The sequence below is a fragment of the Chelon labrosus genome (genome assembly GCF_963514085.1).
Source record: "Chelon labrosus genome assembly, chromosome: 16".
Lineage (NCBI taxonomy): Eukaryota > Metazoa > Chordata > Actinopteri > Mugiliformes > Mugilidae > Chelon > Chelon labrosus.
The window spans coordinates 26,431,869-26,458,796 of NC_140349.1; the positions used below are offsets into that span (position 1 = coordinate 26,431,869).

At 39.5% G+C, this 26,928-nt stretch overlaps 1 protein-coding gene across 1 annotated transcript in view; it reads right to left on the minus strand.

Moving 5' to 3' along the window:
* gabbr1b (gamma-aminobutyric acid (GABA) B receptor, 1b) overlaps window positions 1-26,928 on the minus strand; it is a 43,589-nt gene that overhangs the window by 1,561 nt on the left and 15,100 nt on the right. Inside the window, exons 7-16 of the mRNA XM_084563595.1 lie at window positions 25,662-25,907; window positions 25,438-25,501; window positions 21,382-21,459; window positions 12,446-12,596; window positions 10,153-10,285; window positions 9,237-9,353; window positions 7,355-7,462; window positions 6,646-6,739; window positions 5,928-6,055; window positions 872-1,000 (exon numbers count right to left, since the gene is read on the minus strand). Of these exons, the coding sequence (XP_084419721.1) occupies window positions 872-1,000; window positions 5,928-6,055; window positions 6,646-6,739; window positions 7,355-7,462; window positions 9,237-9,353; window positions 10,153-10,285; window positions 12,446-12,596; window positions 21,382-21,459; window positions 25,438-25,501; window positions 25,662-25,907 (1,248 nt within the window). The remainder of the gene's footprint in view (window positions 1-871; window positions 1,001-5,927; window positions 6,056-6,645; window positions 6,740-7,354; window positions 7,463-9,236; window positions 9,354-10,152; window positions 10,286-12,445; window positions 12,597-21,381; window positions 21,460-25,437; window positions 25,502-25,661; window positions 25,908-26,928) is intronic.

Sequence of the window (26,928 nt, forward strand, 5' to 3'; positions counted from 1 at the left end):
GTTTCAGCATTTTGGTGGTCCTTCCTATTTTCATCATTTTGAACATGGCAATTTGAAGTCACATATTCAGAGTCCGGCCTTGATATACAGTTTTGTATCAATAACATTCATTCATTCATCTTCTATACCCGTTTTGTCCTGTTAAGGGTCACGGGGGTCTGCTGGAGCCTATCCCAGCTGTCATCGGGCGAGAGGCAGAGGTACACCCTGGACAGGTCGCCATCGCAGGGCTGACACAGAGACAACCATTCACACTCACACGCACACCTACACCTACGGCCAATATAGAATCACCAATTAACCTAACCAGCATGTCTTTGGATGGTGGGAGGAGGCTGGAGTACCTGGAGAGAACCCACACAGACACAGGGAGAACATGCAAACTCCACACAGAGAGGCCAGCCCATGGATTCGAACCGGTGACCTTCTTGCTGTGAGGCATCAGTGCTAACCACCTCGCCACTGTTCCGCCCGTATCAATAACAATCCAAATCTTTAAGATGCTTTATAGAACCCAGAGAACCAATAGTCTGAAACTCAGTTATTGATTTTCATTCATTTCTGCATGGTATGGTGCTATCAGACTATCCAAAGTGTTCTTATACACTGAATAATATCAAGTCTGCTGTTGTAAGTTAGTCCAAATTGTACACCATGACATTTCTTGTCATTTTTACTTCTGAGCATCAAACCCAGAGCTGAATCTAGTACTAATCTAGTAAGTATGTTATTTATTGACTAATCAAGTTTGCTTGCACGTGGAAAGAGACAATGAGGACCTCTGGTGGGTGGACATGGAACACCCAGACTGCAACAATTAATACACAATAAATTAAAGGGTCCCACTCCCCACAAACTGTGACAGTTTTACCTTAGGAACAAACAGAACCACCAAAGTGATGTAGACTGAGAAGACGATGGCCAGAGAGGCAAACGCAAAGGAGGCGTCCTGCTGGGATGACAGGATCATGGTGACCGGAGCTGTGATCATGCACAGAACCTGGGGACAACATGGGATAGACACCACATCTTTAGTTTTCTGTAACACAAAAAATACAATTCGGCCAGGTCATCACAACCTCAAGTAAAAAAAAGTAGGTTCAACAACTACAGACCAGATCTTATCCTTAAAAGAAATAACAATATAATCCCAACACAGAGAACTGAGCTGCAATATGAGTAACTAGGGCGCCGCCATAATCATAGCTAGTGCAATTCTGTGGAAAAGAGCTTTAGCCCCTCTCTTCATATTTCTTCCACAGAAATATTTGTCTGTAAAATAAAGTAAATACTGAACTTTTTTTATTTAGTGATTTTGAAAACATGTGGTCAATATAAAATGTGTTAAAGATAAGGATTCTAAAAATCTGTAACCTGCAAGGAGTCATTCAAATCATTTCAGGACCTCTATATTTAAAATAAATGAGTGCAAAAACAAAAACTATTTCATTAAGAAGCTGTAATATTTTTTTAACATAAGCTGTCAGTATTGCTCTATGCGTTGTTGCTCTGGTAACAAAGGTTTTATTTCTGTCATACAGAGAGGTGATGAATTGTGAGATGGAATGTGAGAGGGTGGAGGCGTGAGCGACACAGACATAGCATGGCATCCAATGAACTTGAAAAACGTGGAGGTAAACCTGGAAATAATACATATTGATCAGCAGTCATCCATCTCTGAGCAAAAGCTGAAAACCTCATCCAGACTGGCAGATGGAAGCAGCAAGCCGACACCAGCAGCAGTCATGTTCTCTTTGCTATCTCATTACTCACAGTGACGCACAATCCTGTCTCCTGCTCCCGCAAAACTCGCCCTGTTCATTTCACCCACCTCACTGGAACAAATACAGTAGCGTTGGTATGCACCTGGAATTCTTGGTGCTAACCATAGTCATTCATCTGGAGACAGATGGTTTCCAGCAGCCTGCAGCCTTCACAGAGACTTTTAAGATTTAAAGTGTTATTTTATTATAACATGGACACAACTGCACAGATTGTCCACCATTTATAAAATTCAGTTGTTCAGTGAGTGAATTAGGGATGGGGCTATTACTGAGTTCAGACCTAATTCACTTTTGGTGAAATAGCGTACAGCTGACCAAAGTGAACTAATAATGTACTATATAGATTTTTGTTTTTGTGTGACGCCACACAACTGTTTCCTCGACATTATTTAGATACCATGTGTAACATGATGAACTCCTGCCAGAGAGTCTTTGTTGAGTTGATACTGTATTCATTGATTCCGCTGTGAAGCTTGGGTTTAGCTCTGTGGGCTGTGATATCAGGGACTGTCTGTGTCACGCTTACTCACATTTTAAAACTTTCTCTTGACTTATAATATAAAAATGATACTTAAATCAAGTCAGGGGAATAGAGTGGCCAAGAGTTCAGTCAGTTCAAGTCTCCATTATCCAGCTGGCTACTCTGATTTGGTTCACTTATGTTACGCAAAAAAATATTTTGTCATTTCCTTCTGGTAATATACAGCCATGCAGAGTGGGTTCATCCAAATGTCTGTGTCTGGGTTTTTTGATGTCAACATCAATATAACAGTGAGGGCATAGCATTTAGTTTGTGATGCTCACACGACTCTCTGCATAATTGCCTAATTGCCGAGATTAAACTAAATTATTCCAGTGAGACAGGAGAACCTGAAAGGCCTTTTCTTCATGAAAAGCAGACCAAAGAGGGAGGAAAAGACAAAACACAACAATGAACACATAAAGATTTTCTTTCCCTGTACCAATCTGCATTTCACCTACTCAGCTTAGGCTTAAATTGGGTTCAGTGCATAATGGATAATCCTCAGAGATGAATTAAAACACAACAATGGGAATGAAAATCACAAAACCAGCCATACCGGAGATGTTGCTGATTAGGAAGCCACTGTTAGTGTGTGTGTGTTTGGGGGGGGGGGCATTTCAAATCAGCAGCATAAGCCTCACTTGTCTTTTATGTTGTTATAGAGAGAGGAATATATTTTGAGTTATCAAGTGTAATTTGGCTACAGCAAAAGAACTCCTTATTCTTGATGCACGTTAATTATAAACACTGAGTGTTGTGATGTCTTTGGAGACATCATAACCCTGTTTGCATTTAGATAGAATTGTTAAAACATACTGCTGCCTAGGGAAATTCAACTGCTAAATCAGCAACCAATACTATGTGATAACAATTCATATGCCAGTGTGTAACTGATAAAGACATGTCACTGCAAAACTCTGTCCACCCGAGAATGAAATCAAATTTAAACTGAATTGCTGCTAGCAATACATATCTTGTCTCAGTCATTTAATAAACCCCATTTTAAAAGACCAACATAAACATGCCCATATTAGTGCTCAGAAGGTTAAAGACTTTTCTTTGTGTTGGAATGTATTGCACATTTCATGTTGCTTTCAGGGAAGCATCACCTCAACCTGCAAAGCTGTGATATATATTTTTTTTAATGTTGGATTATACTTATATTTCTGTTTCCATATATACTTTTATATATTATATAATATACTTCATTTTTAGCTATACTGAGTTGAACCAAACAGCTGTATGTGGAGAACCGGGCCATGTCATAATTGGCACTGAAATTGCATTTCTGTTTTTTATTTTTAATCACAGTGATATAATTCAAGTCTGGGCTCGGGCTGGGCCACTCAAAGACATTCACAGAGTTGTCCTGAAGCCACTCCTTTGATATCTTGGCTATATGCTTAGGGCTGCCACCATCATGCTTCACTGTAGGGATGGTATTGGCCTGGTGATGAGCGGTGCCTGGTTTCCTCCACACATGACATCTGGGCCACGCCAAAGAGTTCAAGCTTTGTCTCATCAAACCATGGTCTGCTCTCATGGTCTGAGAGTCCTTCAGATGCCTTTTGGCAAATTCCAGGGGGCCTGCCATGCACCTTTTACAAAGGAGTGGCTTCTGTCTGACCACTCTACCATACAGGCCTGATTGGTGGATTGCTGCAGAGATGGTTGTCCTTCTGGAAGGTTCTCCTCTCTCCACAGAGGAATGCTGGAGCTCTGACAGAGTGACCATCGAGTTCTTGGTCACCTCCCTGACTAGGGCACTTCTCTCCTGATCGCTCAGACAACCGTCCAGCTCTAGAAAGACTCCTGGTGGTTCCGAACCTCTTCCATTTAAGGATGATGCAGTATGCTCAGCAGAAATCTATCTGTACCCTTCCCCAGATTTGCACCTCAAGACAATCCTCTATAGACAGATGTGTGCCTTTCCAACTCATGTCCAATCAACCAAATTTACCACAGATGGACTCCAATTAGGCTGTAGAAACATCCCAAGGATTATCGGTGGAAACAGGATGTACCTGAGCTCAATTTGAGCTTCATGGCAAAGGCTGTGAATACTTATGTACATGTGATTTCTTAGTTTTTTATTTTTAACAAATTTGCAAAAATCTAAAAAAAAAATAACTTTTTTCCTTTTTTCATTATGAGGCGTTGTGTGTAGAATTTTGGGGAAAATTTTATTCAATCCATTTTGGGATAAGGCTGTAACATAACAAAATGTGGAAAAAGTGAATACTTTCCAGATGCACTGTATGTCCTCCAAGCCTGTCTCTGACAGTGGGCTACAAGATAAAACTGCCATAGCAAAACACAAGTGTGTAATGTAGAACATGCACATTATTTGGGAGGAAATCTGACATGTGATTTTATTCCTGATGATGAGGACAAGTCACAACTGTGTCAGCTCAGCTAACTGTGTTTACAGGGCATACTGCAGAGCCTCATGCAGCAGTTTTGGTGTCATCATTGAGGACACAAGTTCCAGGCTGCAAAGCCCACCAGACAGCCACGTCCTTATTTAAGTTCGCAGACTAGGCTCACCACTAAGGGCAGATGAGCTTCTTCAGCAGTGTCAAATGAAGAAGGAGAGGTCAAAGAAAAAGTTGACATGGCTACAGAGAGCAGCTGTAGTGGTGAAGAACTCAAAGTGAAAGCTCAAGTCTGCAGACTAACACAGCCTGCAGGGAGGTGAACTACCAATGCTACAGTCTAGCTGCCAAGAGCTACAGCCATAAACATACATGGTAATGTTTGTTGTGGTGAATTTAGACAGGCTGCCCAGACACTGAACTCGCACTCCACATGAACATTATTAAGCAGTTTGTATTGGGGAGTAAATACTGTTCAACTGGCCCTGTTTCAGGGCATGTTGAGTTAGGATTAAGGTATGTATATTTAGAGGTGCTGAAATGCTATCCAGGGTTTGTTTATGTGGGGTTAAAACATGATGGGCTCTCTATATTTTCCCACTGAATGTAGCCCTGTTTAATTACAATCTATTTGTAGTTTTGTTGACTCCAAAAGAATCATGAATGGATTTGTTTTACTGGGACATTATGCTAACCTTACTGACAAAGCTATTACTGCTACTTCTCTGTGCTATGTTTTTGGGATAATTTTGCTTTTATGGAAATTGGTCTTTCTGTTGGTTACTAGATAAAGTATAGATAAATGTCATGCCAGACCGCCCATACAGGTACAGACCACATGTTAATGTCAGGTGGAAATGGAATCTGAAAGTTAAACAACAGCTGGTCTGTTAGAAATCAATCAATTTATTTTGGTTCTTATCCAAGTTACCTTATGCTTTGATTAGTTCTACCAATATTTACAACATTTTTAAAAGGAAACATGATGGCTAGTTCAGTCAAAGCGGTTGATTTCTAATAATGTTTACTGATTGCTTTTGTAATCAGGATTACTTATTTGCTGTACTTTGGATTCTGCTATCTTTCTTTCAGCTTTTAGTGGAACATCATGACAGATACAGTGACACGCCTATGGTCACATTTGTTTACGCTGACAAGCTGACAGTATTTTGTCAGTGCCAACTCAGTTTTCAGTTATTTTTTTTCAAGACAAGACCACACACACACACACCAAACTAAACTTACAGCAACATTATAGATGGCCATGCCCACAGCTCGGTGGTCATTGATCTTCTCGGTGGAGATGGATTTGGTCTCATAGGCCAGGAAGATGCCAAGCAGCAGTAGTAAGCCTTTATAACCATAGACCACACCTATGGAGATGAACAAAATAACAGCTGAGAGGAATGGTGATGCTGTTTATCAGAATCAGAATCAAAATACTATTAATCCTACAAGGAAATTGTTTTGTAGCTTTTGCTCCCTTAAAATTCAATTCAATTCAATTTTATTTAAATAGCGTCAATAACAATACAAATCGTCTCAAGACGCTTTATAAAAACCCGGCCTGAAACCCCCAGAGCAAGCCTGAAGGCAACGGTGGCAAGGAAAAACTCCCTTTTAACAGGAAGAAACCTTGAGCAGAACCCAGCTCATATGGAGGAACCCATCTGCCTAAGGCCAGCCGGGTACAGACAGAAGAAAGAGAGAAGAGAACAGCAAGAATAACATACATCTGTCATAGATACACATATCTGACTAAAGCATACATGTGGAATCTTATGATACAAACTGATGATGTTACATGACAACAGTTGATTTTGTTTGGGCAGGCTGCTATCGTAAGTGTAACCTTAAAGATATATTTGGTTAAACCTCACTGGTATGGTGTTATGTGGAAGCAATTGACAGATATAGTGACCGATACGCTGACTGACTGAATAGTGGGTGATATTCCACTCACCCAGCCACGTGTTCATCTTTTCTGAGCTGCAGTGCTCCAGTAAAGGCTGGATCAAAACATCAAGGTCTCCTTTGGGGGCTTCTCTGGTGAATTTCTGTAACAACATGAGCACACAGATGAAGAACAACACAATACAATTTCAACAGCAATGCAGCTCATGGACTTATGGAAGTCCGTAAATAAAAAATCCAGCTTTGAATTTGTATGTCTGAAAAAGGTGTGAGTACTAAACTTCCCAATCTCAATGTTTTCTTTCATAGCTTTTTGATACCAGGCAGCTTTACGTTGATGTATAGCAATAAAATTAAATGAAAGCTTGGTTGAACCCAACAATATTGTAATGCTAGCTTAAATTTTCTATGAAAAGAAAAATTTAAAAGGTTTTCATTGCCATAGCATCTGATTTCACAGTAAATCAATCCTGGCATTATGGACATTTGTTTAGAAATGTAAATCAAATTAGGTCATAAATCCAGTTCAACTATGTATATGTTACATAGTTGTTATTTATTTAATTTTGCTTTAATATCATTGAATTTAATTATCATGTGGCGGTGCTAATTCAGTCAATCAGTTAGTTAATATTCGTCAGTCAGTTAATATTATTTATAGACACCAAATGTAGCAGTAAATGTAAGGTTTGACTTATCAAGTTATGATTGTTTATTGCTCTGTTGTGAGTCAAAACAGAATAAATGGCTGATCATACCTCCACTGTGATGTGCAAAGGATCTACAATCTGCCAAATCATGAGAGATAGGATGTCAATGCAGAGCAGAACACCAACAGTGGCATAGAGTTTCCATGGTTCCAGGTGCTGCAGGGAAATAGGAGAGTGGTTACTAGAGCAGCATAACAAGAGATCAAGAAAAGACACAAATCCCGTCTTTACTGATTTTGTATGAGAGGGATTTATGAAGCCATAAATAGACTGGCCTATGCTGGACGAGAAAATAATGATCCATCACTAACAGAGGCCAATTCAATCTGCCCCCAAAGTGCTGGGCCATGACAGGGAATGAGACACAGAGGCCATACCGATGAGAGTAAAAAGCTCCCTGGCTCAGTCCATAAATAAAGATACTCCTTTATGTATTCAGCTTTGAAGAAAAAAGGATTGCTTTTGTGGGACCAGATCCAACTCTCAGAAGTGGTTATTGATTTTGTTGCAATATTCCACAAAACCAAAGTTTTTTGGTTATTCAGAAATAAAAAGGATATGCAGTAAGCAGTGGGAACAGTTTGAACCCTTTGAAGAGTTTAGGTAAACTGTTATGGGTCCTCTTAATCTAGCATGGATACTGTATACCTTTTTTACCTCAGATAGATTTGCTAAATTACCCACTTATGCCATGTTCTTAAAGTGTTGTAAAGTCAGCTTTGTGAATATGACACAATTAAGTGTCACTTTTGAGTGTGTACCTTATGTTTTGGTTTTAATTGCATTCGGTGTTACAGCGCCAGATTGGGACCATATGGAGGTACATGATCAGGCTTTAACGTGCTTTAATTATGTTCCACACAGGTAGTGTGTTTACATCATTTTATTTTACTTGTATTTTAGTGGCATCATTGTAACTTATATTTAATTTTGTCTCATTACTGATGGATAATTTGACCATTTAACAACTTAGTGTAATTAACATTTGCTTTAGCTGTTGACTTGCCATTTACCTGTGATCTGATGTGTATCTAAGACAGTGTAACAGATCAGAATTTCAGATGCCTTTGTTGTATGTGTGTTAGAGAAAAGCAGCAGATCCCTACGCTATATATGCCTCCCACATTAACTCTGGATAACTGAAGGAGAAAAAACCTGCAGCCAAAACTGAACAGGAATTTCCTTTAACATTATCCCCCATAATTACACCATGGAATAAATATTGCCAGAATATATAATTGAACAGAATAAGTATTTTCATGTAAATAATAAAGTCTCTTATAGCTTCTCAATATCAACAGGGCTGTTGTCTCATTTTGGCCATAGACTTCACAGCGTTGATGCAGTCAAAGCAGAACAGTAAATGAAGTTTTAAACATCATCAGGTAACTGTTTCTGTTACTGTGATATTTTAAATATTGAAACAATCCACCCTACGTTTATAACAGCAAAAGGGCTACAACAGCTGCAGAATGAGGGTTAAGTCACTTAAAGTGATCACAATTAGTTTTGACACACACTACAAATAATCCTGCAGTAAATGCTTTCTCCATCTAATGGGCTTTATCTCAGCAGGAAAGATTCTTGCTCTTGCCTTGCAGCAGGAATATCCATTAAAATCCTCTTTTACATACTGGAGAGACAGGAAGCATGGCAGAAAACTAGTGATAGTTGACAAAGCATGATAAATAGCATGATAAATAGATGCAACACAATGCTCAAGGACATCCTATGTAGGAGCAGGGCAGAGAGTAAATGCAAAATGATAACACTCCAATGGGGAATCGTACATCATCTCTGGCTACAGGGCTTGTCAATGGATAATGTTTAAGTAGAAGCTCACCCCCCCATGACTTGCAGAGGAGCCCAGGGTGGACTTGTTCACTTCCTAAAATGTAAATCCCTAGCATCAAATCCCTGTTACATTTACCTTCCTCTTATCTTTCTTTTCATCCTTCTTCGTGAAGACGGTGTGAACCCACCAGATCTTGGTGAACATGCTGCCGTATGCAAGGCTGAAACCTAGACCAAGCAGCCACAGGCGAAACTAGTGGAGGAGAAAAGAAGTGAAAGGTTTCATAATTAACTCTTTAATTTATCAGGCATTTGAATCAAATTGACTCCTTAGTCAGTCTCCGTATTTGAGCCCTATACTGAGTTTAATAGCATCCGACTTTCCCCTACATAATTTGCCAATGGATTATGTGTTGATTATGGTGGACAAGAGTTAGACAAAATACAACATGAGGGATATGAGATATGACTTTAAATAAATTAGGCTTAGAAGGTAATAGCCTATTTAAGTGGTGCAAAATCAGCACTGCATTGTTTGTCCACAAAAGAACAGCCAAGACACTTTTCAAACAACAGCATTCTGGGGTTTAAGAAAAGATCTTCTTAGTCCTGCTGGGAAAGAATTTCTTTGGGCTCAGGCTTCTCTTAACAAAAGTTAAAAATCTTCCCTGGCATGCAGGGAAAATTCCAAATGCTTTTGTTGTACACAAACAACAACAGAAATAACTATAAATATAACTGTCTAGATAAAGACAGTGACATACTTTTACAAGATAGAATAATAGTGGAAAGCTCAAGACATGTAAATACATGTATGACCAAGGTCAAAGCTAAGTTAAGTCTAGGGAAATTTAAAAATTCAGCTTCAATATGGGATTGTTTGTTAAACTACTTTGGAAATCTGTCATATGGGTGTGTCAGCATTATAAACAATCCAACTGAATATGTCAATAACAAGTATTTGCAGTCCTATAAGTAAACCAAAAATCACTTTTGGCAATGTGTAATCGTGAAACCAAATGATAGTGTTCAGAGAAACTTTCAGTGTGCACCTGGCAGACAACGGGAAACTGCCTCCTGTGGACATGAAGGCCATCGATCCCCAGAGGGAAGACGGCAGCTAGTGCCATCATGCAGCCCACTGCAGTCATGTTGTTAAGGTAGGGCTGAGAGTTCTGAATGTACCTGGAGCAAAAAAACAGATAGATTCACAGAGATCATAAGATGTCATAGTGAAAAATGGAATGACTTCCTGAAAAACTAATTTATATAGGAGATAAGATTTTGAATGTACACTAGATGTAGTACTCATTGTCTTTGAATTTCAGGCTTAATGAAACAAAGGATCCATTCAGCTGCATTGTTATCTTGTACTACAACTGAAATTAATACTGCCAAGTGCTTGTCTGTACTGCCTGCTGTCAGAACTTCTACCTCAGCAGTTGATAATACATTCTATTGAACTGACTCTAGCATTTATACTTTATTCGAATCTATACTGCAACTTAGATATGTTCAGAAGTTACACAACAACTGACATTTAAACAGTTTTTATACTCTTGTGTGATAGTATAGGGTAATTTATCAAAATATAACAGACAGATGTGTTTGCTTTATTATATTAGGACTACAAGTGAAAAGAATTCAAGAATCACAGGGGCAGGAATTGCAGTGTTACAATTTACCCACCATGCATCAACAAACTTACACTATAATGTACGGAAGGGTATTTGTGTCTGTCAGAGGCTCCCAATGTACACAAACACACACGCAAAGCTCCTCAATGCCTTCCTCCAACTGTCAGCCTCAGACTGTCACAGAGCTCAGAATATGAGATAGCTGTGTGTCAGGAATATGAATTCCAGCAGGTCTGGAGTCACTATTAATATATACAGTGAGCTCTGTTAATGACACGATTAAGTTACCTCCAAAATACATTCATATTTTTCCCTATGTCTATCCTGAAAGAAATGCATTTTCATAATTCAATTTTCATTAACATTTCTTTCTGATTTGTCAGTTCACAAAATAACAGGTAACAGTAAAATCTTGTTTGAAGAAAGAGTCATTTTTGAAGTCATACGACACATGACTTTCACATAGCCCTACGTGATGGGACTGTTGCGCCTTTATTCTGTCTTTCTCTCCTGCAAGGAAGGCAGGGAGACAGAATGGGAGACAGAATGGGAGACAGAATGGGAGACATTGTTGTTGCACATTTAAGGCATTAAGGAAGTAGAGGTGGCTATGAATCTAAACTGATATTATTTGAAATGGTGATGACATGACAGGACATGCAGCACTAAACTTTGACACTCTCATATTACACAACACAGTTCTGAGTCTAGAAGATTTGTAAATCTCCAAACACACACTGGGGCTGCATTATGCCAACCTTGTTAGTTTAGTGTAATAAGCAAAGGCAGGAATGTAGGGTCTTCTTAGGTGCATTATCTCTAAGTGAAAATGGCTAACATCATGAAGTCTGCCTGGAATAACATAAAGAGACCCTCCATAATCTGCTTACCATTTTATTCCGTGACACATTTAACTATAGAATTTTATTAGTGTACGTCAGTGTCATCATTGAAATGTCTGAAAGATGCACATATGTAGATATGAGAAACTCAGGGGAAAATATTATAATATAGTGAAAATGCTACGTATCTATGAAACCATAAAAAAAATCCCCAAGAATATCTTGATTGTTACAGTTTGAACCCACAGAAGGACTGTGGTAAACTCTGCCAAGTACCTTGAAAAGCTACGTGCAGCTGAGGACAACTGGTAATTTGTTACTGGAACATTTGAATCGCCTATATTTGAATTAGTATTGTCTAGCGCGAATGACTGCATTGGGAAACTCCAACTGAGGAGCTTGATTTGTAATATAGTATATGACTTTGGAACTGAATGTAATATTATCAAATTGAATTCAGTTGCTCTATAAATGTATTTGACCTTCACAGAAAACCCTGCTATCTAGATACTTCCACATTCAGTTCTTTAAGTTCACTTCAGGTCTTGAAATTCAATTAAAATTCACTGGGACATACATCTGTGTAATTGAGACAAGACCAATTGAGCGCAGATTCATGGAACTCGTTTTCACATGCTGTGATGTAATTCTGATGTGTAGCATAGCTGTATTGTTTGTGAAAACGTGAAACAAAAAGGGCTAATAAGTGCATTGGACCTTTCTTTTTAGTTCTGTAGGATAAAAACCTTGGAAAATGTGTTCTAAATATCTAAATGATATTGGATTATAAGATCAAAAAAAATAAAATCCATATACAAAAATAGGGCTCATTGCAAGTTCAACTTTATAAACGTGAGCTTTTGTACCTGACATTGCTGTTATAGATGTTGAATGTGAGGCAGATAATTCCCAACAGGATTCCTAACCCAGCGAAGACAGATACAGTCACAAAGAGCTTCTGAGACAGGTAGCGAAACTCTTCAATGACTACCGTCTGGTCTGCAGGGGGTCCTGAGCCTAAAAGACACAAAGAAGATGTGATGTGAAAGATGAAGAAACTGCTATCAAGAGAGGTGAAAAAAGCTTGCAAATGAATTGATCAGAAAGGCTAAAGGGATCCCCCATGTTTGCTATGACCACTAGTTAATCAGTGCAGTGTCCAGCCTTGCCCCAACCTCCAATGTTCCATTAATGTGTGTAAAGATCACACACAGACAATTAGGGTGGGGCTCCATTACCAACATTTATTTAACATTCCCATCACAACCAACACAAATAGGTAGACAGACACAGCTTAGGACTGAGAAAAACAACTGCTGCTTTTCACGTCTTGCTTCATTTAATTCAACGAACACTACTGACGAAGTGCAAGGTCTTTTCAATGTGATGAACAAGGCTCAGTCATATGAGACTGTGAAATGTAGAAAACGTTGCTATTATGTTTTGCCGATATACAGTAAGCAAAATTGGTCAGCTAGGATATAAATCTAGCCATTAATATTGTGTTTTGATACACTACAGTATCAGTAAACCTAACACTCAAAATGACAACAATTTCTGTAAACACTGAAAAGACAAAGAAAAGAATAGGTGATGAGACATCGCAAATTTGTTAACAAAAGGACAATTGAAATGCAATAAAGGTTCAAATGGAATCTTGTATAAAAGATATGACTTATTCCAAAGCATACATTGGATTCTGTATGTATTGCAAAAGGAAGAGCATTGTGGCGGTAACTGTTGACTGGCGCTGTCTGCCTCAATTGGCTTGTTTCAGTTCTTCTAATGTAAAACCTATTAGTTACTAAATTACTCTCCAAATCACTGTTTACAAAAATAACCATGTCAAAAACAATTAAAGCATAAAACAGCCAGTATGGAGCACTGCAATTGTGAGCTAAATACAAACAGACCAGTCAGCTAAGATAAAAAAAAAAAAGCATACAAAATACAGAAGAAAAGAGCTTGTGAGCTACTTAGCATTCAGGCAGCTTAGTTGGAGTATAGAACAGGTTCGGTTTGAGCTTGGGTTCAAAAGAATGGTCTGACTAACAATTTTCTCTTTTTTTCCAGAGCAGTTTCAAAAATTGTTCAGTTTTTTGACATCTACTTTTGGTGGCAATGCCAGTAAATACCAGGACATGGACAACACAAACACTGAGTTCTAGACATATATACTTTTGTAACCTTGACTTCTTGTTTAGTAGCGTTCTCCCGAGTCAGGAGTGTGGGTGATACTGCAGGTTACAATTTGCAGTTTTGCCGCATTCTTTAATCATCACTAACAACACAGGACAGTATACAGACTGCTTTATTGTACTTCTTCGTACATGTACAGACTGTCCCAGACTGTCCCAGTCACATTTGTCCCACTGTTAACAATGACAGGAACCAAAATTACTCTCAGACTAAGGAGGTCAAAAAATACTAATGAAATTTTAGACAGACAGATAAGGTGTAGGAGCTGATAATTAAATAATAAGAAAATAAACTAAATCCTGCCAAGTCTAAAAACTAAGTCCTAAAATACAAATAACCTACACAACGTAATATACAAAATAAATTAATATGACAAGCTAGTATGACAAAACTTTCTCCTGTTTGGTGGACCCGAAGGCTGAGAGCTTTACCCTACTGCAGTAAGAATACTTCACTTTACAGAAAGTGTAATACTGTGTAAGCGTCCAAAGTACCAAAAGTACCACCCCAGACTTATTTCCACCACCATGTTTTAATGTGGGTTTGAAATACAAAAGCATCCTTTTTCCAGTTCATCTTCTTGCACTCAATCTCAATTTCAAACTATGATTCATCAGTAGAGGCTAGAGGTACTGGCTGTAACCCAGACTGCATGGTACTGGCTCATTTTCATCACCTGGCCCACCTCCTGACTCTGTTGGAGTGCCTGAACCAGACTTGGCTGATCTGAATCTGACCACTAGTTAAAAAAAAAAATCTAACATAATAAGAAAGAAAAATGGCATCCTTGCTTGTTAAGGACATTAGTGGGTCTAGCTCTGATAAATTCAGTGAAATTTGGTAAATATACAGTATTCTTATTCATAGATACTAAATACTACTGCTACCATCAGGTTCACATTTCTGGGCTTAGGTGAAATATCTCAGAAAGTATCGAATGGTTTGGCATAGAATTTGGTAAAATTAATAGAAACTTTAGTTGTCCCTTGAATTAGCTGCTCCACCAAGTCAAACGTTTCATTTATCCTGTGAAATGTAGTATTTCATTTTGACAGATGACCAAAAGAAACAATACTTTGCGATGTCTAAAGGGTTTGTCTCTCTTCTGGTAATCTTTTGGCAGTCAACATTGATTGACCTGTAAATTTTATTCATTCATTCATTCATTCATTAATTTTCCTCATTTTCCGGTAACTTCTTGGTGAGAAGAAGGGTACACCCTGGACAGGTCTCCAGTCTATCACAGGGCTAACACAGAGAGACAACCATTCACACTCACACCTATGGCCAATTTAGAATCACTAATGAACCTAACAAGCATGTCTTTGGACAGTGGCCTGTAAGTTTTAGCTACTATTTGATGAGAGCAGTGATCACCCTCATTCCTTCTGAGGTTGCTGCCAGGTGGTGCACTATATTTTGAAGAAACTTCCCAAGAACCAATGGTATCTGGTTATTGGAAGAACCTATGAACAATACTTATCATTTTACGTTTTTCATGAAATGCCTCACACCATATTGTGTATTGCCCTGCAAATTGTTCTGCAGTAAAAACAGTGAACAGTAAGGAGCCAGAATCATAACTCATAAAGATTACGCACAGTTCATGTGAGTGGGCATGTTTGCTGAATCCAGATACAGAGTATACTTGTGAATGTGTGTGGGTTACAGAAAGAGAGAGGCAGTGTGTGTGTGTGTGTGCGTGTGTGTGCCTATGTATGTGTCTGTGCAGATGTCCTTTGGGAAAACGTTCTCCTACACTAATACCTCTCCCTGCCCTTGATGGTGGAATCAGGATAGAATGTTACCATGGCGACTGCCTCCATAATAGTTACCATAGCAATATGAGAAAGAGGCAGTGATGCAGCAGCTGTTGTCAAGGAGACCAAAAGAATGACAAAGGAGTAGAACAAATACTGGGAAATATAAGTAAGACAGAGAAGGACACAAGAGGTGAGAGAGTTTAACCAGATACAAACAAGTAAGAAAGTAAAATGGGTATTAGGATGGACTGGAAGTTAGAAAAGAAACAATGAATGGTAAATGGGTTTGTATTCATACAGCATTTTTCTACCTATTGGTACTCAAGCACCTTGTAGTCACAGTGACACATCTACCCACTCATTCACACAAGTGCCAAGCACTGGTGTATGAATATACCGGGGACTGAAACAGGATTGTAGAAATAAACTGAATTGATTTAAAGGAAAAACTAAAATGTATTGAAAAGCAACCAGGGTTAAAGTACATCAGCATGCATTAACCAATATGCAACAAAGCCCTGGGGCCTCATGTACAAAGGGTGGTACACTCAAAAACGTGGCGTACGTTCTCTTTCTTGGCAAAGTTCAGATGTATCAACAGTGAAACGACAGTGGACATGTGTGGTGGTTGGCGCACGCCAGGCATGTCAAATTCCCATACAAGGCAACTGAACAGGTCAACATTAAAGTGCAATTTGCAGCGAGAGCAGGTTTTCCTAATGCAATCAGAGCTATCGACTGCACACACATTGCTATAAAAGCAGCGTCACATGATGAATTTATGTCAACAGGAAACATTTTCATTTGATCAATGTAGATCATATGTGATGTGCAAATGCAATTAGCCAACACTGTGGCGAGGTGGCCTGGTTCACCTTGGGAACAGACTACAAGCTGGCACTGTGAACGATGGGTGGTTTCTTGGAGTAAATAATTTATCCGTTTAATTGTCCTAATATTATTCTGCACTGAGCATGTGCGCCCCTAAATACTATTCCGTCTTCACAGCATCATTTCTAGTCTAGTCTAGTGGTTAAAGTTAGTGACTTTCTGTTTTTTGCTGGTTAAACTACAGCTGCAGAGCTTTCTAACAAGCCCCTGATTGTCTCGGTGTGCAAAGTACTCATGTTAATTACCCCGTGCGTAAAATGTGAAATATCTTAATCAGCCGCACCTTTTCCGAGGCGCACTTCTGTATTCATTTGCGACAATAGTGTGTGATCCATGTAAGTGGTGTACAATTAACAAATGGAAACTATAAATCCAACTATTCACTTAAGAGCTGGCTGATGACCCCTCTCACCAACCCTCAGACTGACCTAGAGCGGAGGTACAAGGACCTCCATTCCCACACTTGAGAGGACAATCGGTCTGCTGAAGGGACGCTGGTGCTGCCTGGACAGGACTGGGGGGCTATGCTGCTGTACAGTCCCGAGAAGGTGTGCCGCATTGTGATGGCGTGTGGTGTCCTCCACAATTATACACACTGGTATGCCATACTACTGCCAGAGCAGCATATCCCCCCACCAGACGAACCAGAAGCTGGACCCATGATTGTACTTCCGAACTGGGAGGCCATTCGGGCCTGGCAACGTTTGATTTCAACCATATAAAAGAGGCAAGGACGTAGAATTTACTTCTTCACCAATGCATTTATTGATTCACTGATATTTGTGAGGATGCCTATCAATTGATCTAGGCGATCATTTATGCCGCCTATTGCTCTCACTATTTCTTGTTGTGACTCCATCACAGCATGGGTGAGGACACGGCCTGTCGGGTGGACAGCAGCAGCACGAGCCGGTGGTCGCGTTGCACTGGGGCCAGAGACGGGGGGGATGCTGGAGGAGATGCTGGGCATGGTAGAGAAATCCCGAGCCTGTGACGGCAGAGATGCCGAAGACGGTGGAGGTGCACATGGCTGGGACTGTGTGTCCTCGGTCTCATTTTCTGTTTTAAAATAATAAATTGAGTAATTAAACATGAGTCAAAGTCTTTGATATCCCCTTTGATATGCTGACATGTTTCAATTTAAATTTAAAAGATTTATTCCAAACTAGGGGTGGGACTCGACTAAAAAAAAATAATCTAATTAATTAGAGGCATTGTAATCAGTCTTGATTAATCACATTTGAATCAATCAATCAATATTTGCCCCAAAAAGCACCATTTTTTGATTTAAATGGATTTCAGTGGATGACTGAATCAAATAAGAGACACAGACATGAATATTGTAAACTCAAGCTCCTTTAATGTCTGGAAAAATGCATTTAATTGCATTTCAATTCAAAACAGTGGAAAAAGAAAATATCCCTGGCCAATTTCATGTTTTTCCTACTGGTTTATTTAAGGGTCTCTGGACCACAGTTTGCGGAATCAGTTCAAGGTCTGGCTAAGTTCTGCACCACAGTCATATCGTACCACTGTCACTCCTTATTTTCACGACCACGCCCCCAGGTTTCTCTTCCGTGGATACAAAAGACCGCTCGGTTAAGTGTACCTAGGCTACGACCTCTACAACAACCCACAGCCGTCCTAAATCATTGTTCACTAAATTGCAGGTAAGTTCGGTCAACCCATACTGCCAAGTTAATTTCATGTCCATTTATAGTGTTTGTAGTTTTAGCTTTGTCGTATTAATCTAAACAGTTGTTCCTACAATTAGCATTGCATCTTTTCCCATCGGCTCCTTAGCTTTTGAACATGACCACAGTGCTAAACGTTTACGGAAGCTTTAACGTGAACAACACTGCAAACAACATTTGTTTGGTCGCTAAATCAGTCACTATCAGAGTGATAGTAGCTATTCCTGTGCGAGACTTTGGCAGGCTGCCATTGTCATAGTTAATTAATGGGATAACTGTTCTTGGTGTTTTTTATGGCAATACAGACGCTTTCAAAAAAAGCTGGGGGTGTTAATTGCCGTGTTGATTGCCGCGATCGCGTATTTATCATACTTTTTTTATTATTATTTTACCAGGCCTACTGCTACTGTCATGCGTCTTTTAATGATTCTCTTTTTTCCACAGAAACCGCTAGGTAGCGCTAACAGCTCTGGCGGTTTCTGTGCTCACTGCAACATGCTTTGCATTTAGATGGTACTGTAGGGTTGAAGTGCTCCTGTACTTTTTTCAGATAAAATTTGACTTTCATTAGTCCTACCAATGTGCTTTCATCCGATTCCTCCATTTTGGTAGGTTAGCCCTCTGACATGTGCATCAGTGTATTCGGTGTACCAGGAAATCGTCCATTGACAAAAATTCCTCATGTTTGGAATACAAACTGCGATTAAATGCGTTGGAAAATGCATAATTGTTTTAACGCGTTAATTTTTTTGTAAGTAATCGTAACACGTTAAAGTCCCACTCCTATTCCAAACCAAATAATACCATACATGCAGCATTTACGCATGAACCTCTGCCTTATAGGGCTGAGTTACACAAATACATGGGTATTTACCTTGGGGGTAGTCAGAGTCACCCACATGTGCTCCCACCACCCTTGAGAGAGCAGCGTCACCCACGATTGCGGTGACTCTGTTCAAACGGGGCGAGCTCGTCTTCTCCTGTCCCGCCGCCCGTTTTGACCACACTTTGGCGGTGGGCAGCCGTCCTCCGCTTCACATCCACCTTGATGTTGGACCACTTCTTTTTCAGTTCAGTGTGTGCGCTTTTCTGACCCCACAGCATTGATGACCTCTCACACACTCTCCCACTCACTCCTCTTGCCTTTGTTGTTTATGCCGGAGGACAGCGTGCCAAAGAGTACATTTTTGCGCGCCAGTGAGTAGCGTCTCCAATTCGCAGGTGCAGGGCCCATTTGAATATGATATGCGTAAAAGGGGGCGTGGACAGGGCAGGGTCGGGTACGCCAGCACGTGCGCTTAATTCCACGTTGATTGGGATGTACAAAGGAAATGTGCTTGGATTCATGAGTAAGCACAGATTCATACATCTGGACGTAGGATGTTCCCTGGATTTGAGCTTATGCCGTGTTTCAGTAGGAAATCCCTTCAAGTCTTTTATACATGAGGCCCCAGGTCACCTTGTGGAGGCATAATTCTGTAATGTCACCACATCAGCTATTTTTGGTGTTCACTACAAGGGAAAGAAGCTGCTGACCGGCTATAAGGGCAGAGACAAAGGAGGACATGTTAACCTGAGATGACTGTCGCTGAACTTGTCTGAAAGTCAAAAGCAGTTGTTGACTTTCAGACCCAATGTGGATGACCCTGCCTAAAGACAGCATGACCACAGTGTCAACTATCAAAAACATATGAGGTCAACGCCTCCTCTGGTCCTCCCTTGGGTCTTGTCATACCAGAGTGAGAGGCCACTTGGATAACCTTCTGTCTGTTGGCTTGGTTATAAAAATTTGTTTGTGGCAACAACTACTTGAGAATCAGCAGCTTAATCTTCAGAGGGTTGGTGGGAAATCCACATCTACAGCTACAGTATCTTCAGCAAGTTTTAAGTCACAGTAAAGGGATTTCCATACAGTGCTAAAACAAACAGCGTTTTACATATGTTTTGTAAGGAGCTACTGAAGGGACATCGGATTGCTCCTTTAAAATACCTTAAAATCTCAATTAAAAGCGCCTGCGACATCTCCAAAGGGTTTGTACTGCCTATTTCCACAGCATTGGTACAACCACTCTGCTGAAAATGCATTTTTTTTTTTTTTTTTTTTTAATATAACAACCATTTTATTTATTAATCAGTTTAACAGATTCCTTTGATCACTGTTAAATTACTGTCAGTGAAACTCAGATATTTGAAGCTCAGCTACCAAAAAAAAAGCAGACAGCGACATATGCTACTAAAATACGGTAAAAATGGAAAAAGTCATATCTATGAGAACAGGAATAATACAAAACAATCTGGTTCTCTCTTCTGTTTTTTGAATTCTGGACACCTTTTGAAATTTTACAGTAAATGCTGACAAAAAAAAAAAAAAAAAAAAAAAAAAAAAAACACTAAACAGAACTCTCAGTGTAATGGTAGCATCCTTGCAATTAATATCATCCCTCCCCAAAACCAGTTAGTAGACAGTGTGACACCTTTCAGTTTTGGAAGAGTTACACTACCCCAACTTCTTCGTTCTTCCTAAATCGATCAATGCAACTTTGGGACTACCCGAAATAGACTCAGTTACGTCCGAGACGACATTTATGACATACAGGTCAACAAACAATCCGATATTACACCTTCCCCACCGTTGCTGATTGATTCTTGATTCTGTTTTCCTCCATAGATTTCAGAACCACTGTTACCTGCATCTTGTCAGTGCTCAAGAAGGTAGAACTGATATGGATGCACACAGATCTCCCCTGTGTACTGATTAAAGAACACAGTTTCATTTCTCATAGTCAAAGTCACATGGCTCTATCTTATTAAGCCACCCACACTGCTTTCTGCTGTATTTTTATGACTGTCAGCAGGCACATTGGATTTTTTGCATTACTGTTATGGCTCTGAATGAGTTGCTATGTTTAATTAGTAAATGGAATCAAATTGTCATCACATTGCTTAACTGCATCTCCAGCTAGCACTGAATCACTTGGATATCTGTTGAGCTGTGACAAGTCAGCAGGAGCCCTCCCCACATGCTAAATAAAACCAGACTGGCTGGCTGACTGATGAACATTTGTAACCATCCTTGTATGCAGAGAGTGGGAAAAGATGAGGGAGAAGAGAAAGCAATAAAGGAAAAGAAGAATTAAAGAGATGGGGGTCCAGGATGCTGGGTCATTGAAAACTGGAGATTGGAAGGTAGAGGGAGTGCAACAGACAGTGATAAAGAGAAAAATAAAGGGGCAGAGGAAGATGAATGTCCCTCACCTATCCACTTGTCATTCCCATACCAGGACAGATTGCCTTTGGTGCTGTCGTAGTATCCAATCTTCTTGTAGCTCCCTCCTGAGAAAGAAAGTGTGTGTGTGTGTGTGAGAGAGAGAGAGAGAGAGAGAGAGAGAGAAAGAGAGGGCGTGAGGGGAAGTAATGCCTCTTACTATAATGAATGTTTCTCCTGGCAGTGTTTAGTATCCACTGATCAGATACTTCCTGATTTAAAATGTTAACAATTCTAGACTCTATTTTACATCTTGCCGTTTGTTGCAGTGTCATTCTCCACATTTTCAACCAAATAGTTGCAGTTTGTAGCACTATGAAATTGTATTGCGATATATATATATATACACACACACACACACACACACACACACCCACACACACGCACACGCACACATAGTATATACAGCACATATATACACATTTCATTTTTAATCACACTGGCATCAAACTTGCATTGCATTGAGTCACTGCAACCAGTCATTGGTAAAGAGTTACACACTGTAATTGCCCCTAAAACCACACATTGAGATTTTGTTTGTATTAGTATGCAACTTAAACAAACAAGATGCACACTTTAGTGGATTGGTTTGTGGTTAGCTTTTTAAACTGAAAATGTTTAAAGCGGAAACATATATGACAGGACTACCATGACATCCAGTGTCATTCGTAACTACAAAACCCACAAAGAAAGGTAGAATTACAATTTTATTTATTTTTTTTGTCTGTACTGCAGCAAAGCTAATTAAAGTTCACTTTAGGAAGCAAGCATACAGGAGCTTGAATGATCATTTTATGTGTATTTCTATTTTACCTCTGAGCTTAGGCCTGATCAAGGAACTTCCCAGTGCCAGTCCAATTACCATGAAACAAACAGCAGCTCATCACTGACCCATCCCATGATGGATGATGAAACCAGCACCAACAAAGCAAATCAGGTGGAACAAGCACAGGGAACACAGGCTGAGCAATCAAAAGGAAGCCACTACAAAAAGGACTCCCATAACCATGTGATCTCTTAGCCACCTCTATCTCTTTCTATATAAAACAGTAATGAAACCCTCCAGGTCTGTGCAAGGGTAATAATGTGATGAGTGCAGAAAACCGTTACCAGTCATTTTAGGCTACTGCTGAAAGGACAGAAAAACAAACCAAACAAACAAGTTTTAAATACTTCCTCCTATTTTCTTATGTAGTAACCCCTGAGAATAATAATTATTAGGGAATGCAAGCTGAAGATTCAAATAATAAAATAATTTCAATAACAATAATGAGTGAGCTGTTGCACTGGTATCAGAATGCAAATATTGTGTAGAAGAATTTTCCAAAACTATTTTATGACAAAGTTTCAGGTCATAGTACACTTTTGCAAATACCAGGTACCATTCAATTTAAACAGTAGGCAACACAAAGCATTTTTTGTATGTTTTAGATCAAATGAACTGAATCTGAACTATTTTAGGCAGCCTTTCTTCCACTCTATTTGCATATCAGGCATTGGAATATCAAAGTCGGGGAAGTGTGAAACAGGCCTGGTGCAACTTGTCATAGAGAAAAGAGAGCTATAATCTGACAGGAGAGTCTGACACAGACTAAAATGGGACATTATGCTCAATATAGACTCTTGAATTTCTTTGACAAAAATATTACTTGAATTTTCCGTTTTAGAGGAAAGAATTTATTTTTTTGCCCATTTTGAATCACTTAACGAGATGTTTCTTTGAAACGCACTGATGCCATTACATATCAATGAGGGTAATCTGGTTTCATTGAAATGGCAGACTGTGTTTCTACTTCAGAAAAGTAGATTTGACAAGGCTCTGAGAGTTGCGTTTCTCAAAATCTCAAAGGAGGCTTTCACAAATATTTCTTTCCTATAATTCTACAATATATACCCAGTCTCAGTTTGCATACATGGGTATTTGAAACCAGAAGTTTACATACACTGTATCATAAGATGTAACTTTTTTTTGTCACTGTCTGACATTAAATCAGACTAAACTTTTTAAAGATTTTATTATTACTTTCTTTAAAGTAAGAAGTTTACATACACTAAGATTACTATGTCATGGCTTTGGAAGCTTCTGATATGGTAACTGACAACATTTGAGTTAATTAGAGGCACACCTCAAACATGCTGCTTCCTTGTGTGACATCATGGGAAAATCAAAAGAAATCAGGCAAGATATCGGGAAGAGAATTGTGAACCTCGACAAGTCTGGTTCATCCTTGTGTACAGTTTCCAGATGCCTTAAGGTGTCAGGTTAATTTGATCAAACAATTATACCCAAGTAAGAAACGCCATAGGGATGTCCAGTCATCATATCGCTCAGGAAGGATATGGGTTCTGTGTCCCAGAGATGTACGTGCAAAAATGTACGTATCAACCTATATACAGTCAATGGTATCAACCCAGGAACAAAAGCAAAAAGATGCTGGCTGAAGCTGGTAAGAGAGTGTCATTATCCATAACGAGGCATGGACATGGACTGAAAGGCCACTCAGCGAGGAAGAAGCCATTACTCCAAAAACAACATAAAAAAGCCAGATTACAGTTTGCAAATGCACACGGGAACAAAAACCTAACTTTTGGAGATATGTCCCGTGGTCTGATGAAACTAAAATTGAACTGTTCAGCCATAATGACCACCATTACATTTGGAGTGAAAAGGGGAAAGCTTGAAAGCCTGAGAACACCAATCCCAACTGTAAAATAAAGGGGTGGCAGCATCCTGTTGTGGGAGTGTGTAGCTGCAGGAGGAACTGGTGCACTTCACAAAACAGATGGCATCATGAGGAAAGAATATTATGTAGAAATATTGAAGCAACATCTCAAGACATCAGCCAGGAAGTTATAGGCGCAAATGAGACTTCCAAATGGAATGACCTTAAGCATACTGCCAAATTAGTTAAAAAGTGGCTTAAGGACAACAGAGTCAGTGTTTTGGAGTGGCCATTCCAAAGCCCTGATCTCAATTCTATGGAAGATTTGTAAGCAGAGCTTAAAAGGCGTGTGCGAGCAAGGCGGCCTACAAACCTAACTCAGTTACATTAGTTCTATCAGGAGGAATGGGCCAAAATTCCAGCAAACTATTATGAGATACCCAAAACGTTTGACCCAAGTCATACAGTTTAAAGACAATGCTACGAAATACTGTAATGGATATTTACTAAAAACCTATATAATTCGTATATCTTTGATATTCTATTTTAGAAAAGTATAGTTCTGTGGGAACCTACAGAGAAGGGTGCACTTGGAATGTGTGATGGTTTCCACGCACATGCCGTAGCTGTCAAGACAGAGAAGATAAGAGGACTTGATTAACACCTAGTAAATATATGTCTGTGAAGGTTCTCGGACTGGTGGGAAGTTTGAGGTTTAAGTAGGAGTTCAGAATGAGTTCCTATTTAAACCTCAAACTTCCCACCAGTCCCCTAGAACTGAAGAAGCTACTCGGATGAGTGGTTAAACATCTTCTCAAAAAACTCTACAAGTCCAGTTGCCTTTTTTGAACCTTTTTTGGATGTACCTAGTAAACATCTTTTGGCACTGTTGAACCTTGCACAGCCTCCATTTAGATGAACCTATAAGTATTGCCAATTCTCTGTAAAAGTCAGACACAGCAGACTCTGGGTCTCTCACCATCTCTTACCTTCGCACTTTCTGCAATAAAACCGTAAATGATACTTAATCCATCCAGTCTCTGTGTTTCTCAACCAGAATCAGTCTCTGTACTGAAGGAAGCTGAAGTTTCTCCAACAATACAAAGGAAATGTAAGAAATGTAAGGAAATGTAATGTAGGAAAGTAATAAGGCTAAAAAAAACTCTCTCTGATTATGACATTTAGCAAATATAAATAATTTTGGTGACCCTAACTGACCTAAAACAGAAAAAGAGGAAAGAAAATTGTCTTTCTATAGAGTGTATGTAAATTTCTGGTTTCAACTGTGCATACATACAATTTGATGGATAGAATAAGGTTACTGAACATTTAATCTAACAGAATGAATTTCGTTTCAAAGAATAGATGTGTGCTGTAGCATACCTTGAAGCTGTTCAATTAGAGTCCAGGCCATTCGAGAACCTTGAGCATCAAATACAACATGACCCTGAAAGAAAAGGGCAGAATTTTAATGTTTTAATAACTCCCTCCATATTTCACGCAGTGACCCTCTCTCTCATTCTCTCTCATATTAGCATCCAACACTCTCAAGCCTTTCTAACCATTTGCACCCTCTCTTTCTGTCTTCCTCTAGGTTATGCACTTACTGAAACTCCTTCAAAGGAGCTGGTGTTCATTGCTCGGTAGATCTCAGAGGTGATATCTTTGTTGTTGTAGTTGAAATCTTCAAGACGGTAACCCTTGGCCTTTAGTGGTCCCACGGTCTTGTTGAGGGCCAGGGCTAGAGCCCATACAGCATCATAAGCCAGTGGTGCCTCCTGGAAACCACCCGTCTCCTCTGGATTTTTACCCCCAAGTTTTGACATCAGCTGGGCTAGAAACTCCTGAGAGGTCTGAAGAGGAGAGAACATCACAAAAGGTTGGTTTGAATGAGTCAATTGCATCAGAAGATTAACAGGTTGAAGTGATATAAAATGGTATATCTCATATGATGTAATATCTTATCACCAGTGAATCAATGGCAACAAAGTATATGAAGCTAACTGACTCATATTTGACTCAGCCAAGCCTCCACACTAAAATGATGAAACATGTTCTTACGCAGTAACTGAAGTCCAGTAAGCACCATTCAAATCCTTAAATAAATATTAATAATAAATCCTCACTGCAAAAAAGTATTCTTGTAATTGTTTCCTTGTCTGTGACATGATTATTTTGCTGATACGCAAGAGACACTCTAGGGTTTATAACACAGCTCTACCCACAGTCGAAATGAAGATGCCATAAAAACCTAATTATGGTTCATTTTAAATAAATTTAAACCATATCAACATCAAGAATGTGGGTGGTACAGTGGAGTGGTGGTTAGCACTGATGCTGTGAGGAAAGGCCCCCAGTCGGCTTCCTCCCACCATCCAAAGACACGCTCATTAGGTTCATTGGTGATTCTAAATTAGCCGTAGGTGTACATGTGAGTGTGAATGGTTGTCTGTCTCTCCGTGTTAGCCCTGCGATAGACTGGAGACCTGTCTATTGCAGATTTGAATATCAACAGGCTCTTGCCTAGCTGCAAATGTATTTGGAATTTTCGCATGTATATGTCATCCACTGAAGACCACCTTGTTAATCAGGCACAGGTTTAATCATCAACAACTTCTATTCCCGCTGTCACCTGTCTCTTTTTGTTGCAGTGTCATTTTTTCAGTAGTAGTCTTTAGTTCATTCCTATAATTCAGTCATCTGATCCATAGATGCCTAATTTTAACTCAGTCTTTGCCAACCCATCGTCTTCCAGTACTTTGTCTACACCAGTCACATTATGATGGCAGAACAGCTACAACAATGTTTGTCCTCCATCAGCATCTTCATTGAATACTTTCAGTCGCAGAACATGTACTGCTTTCCTCCTTATTA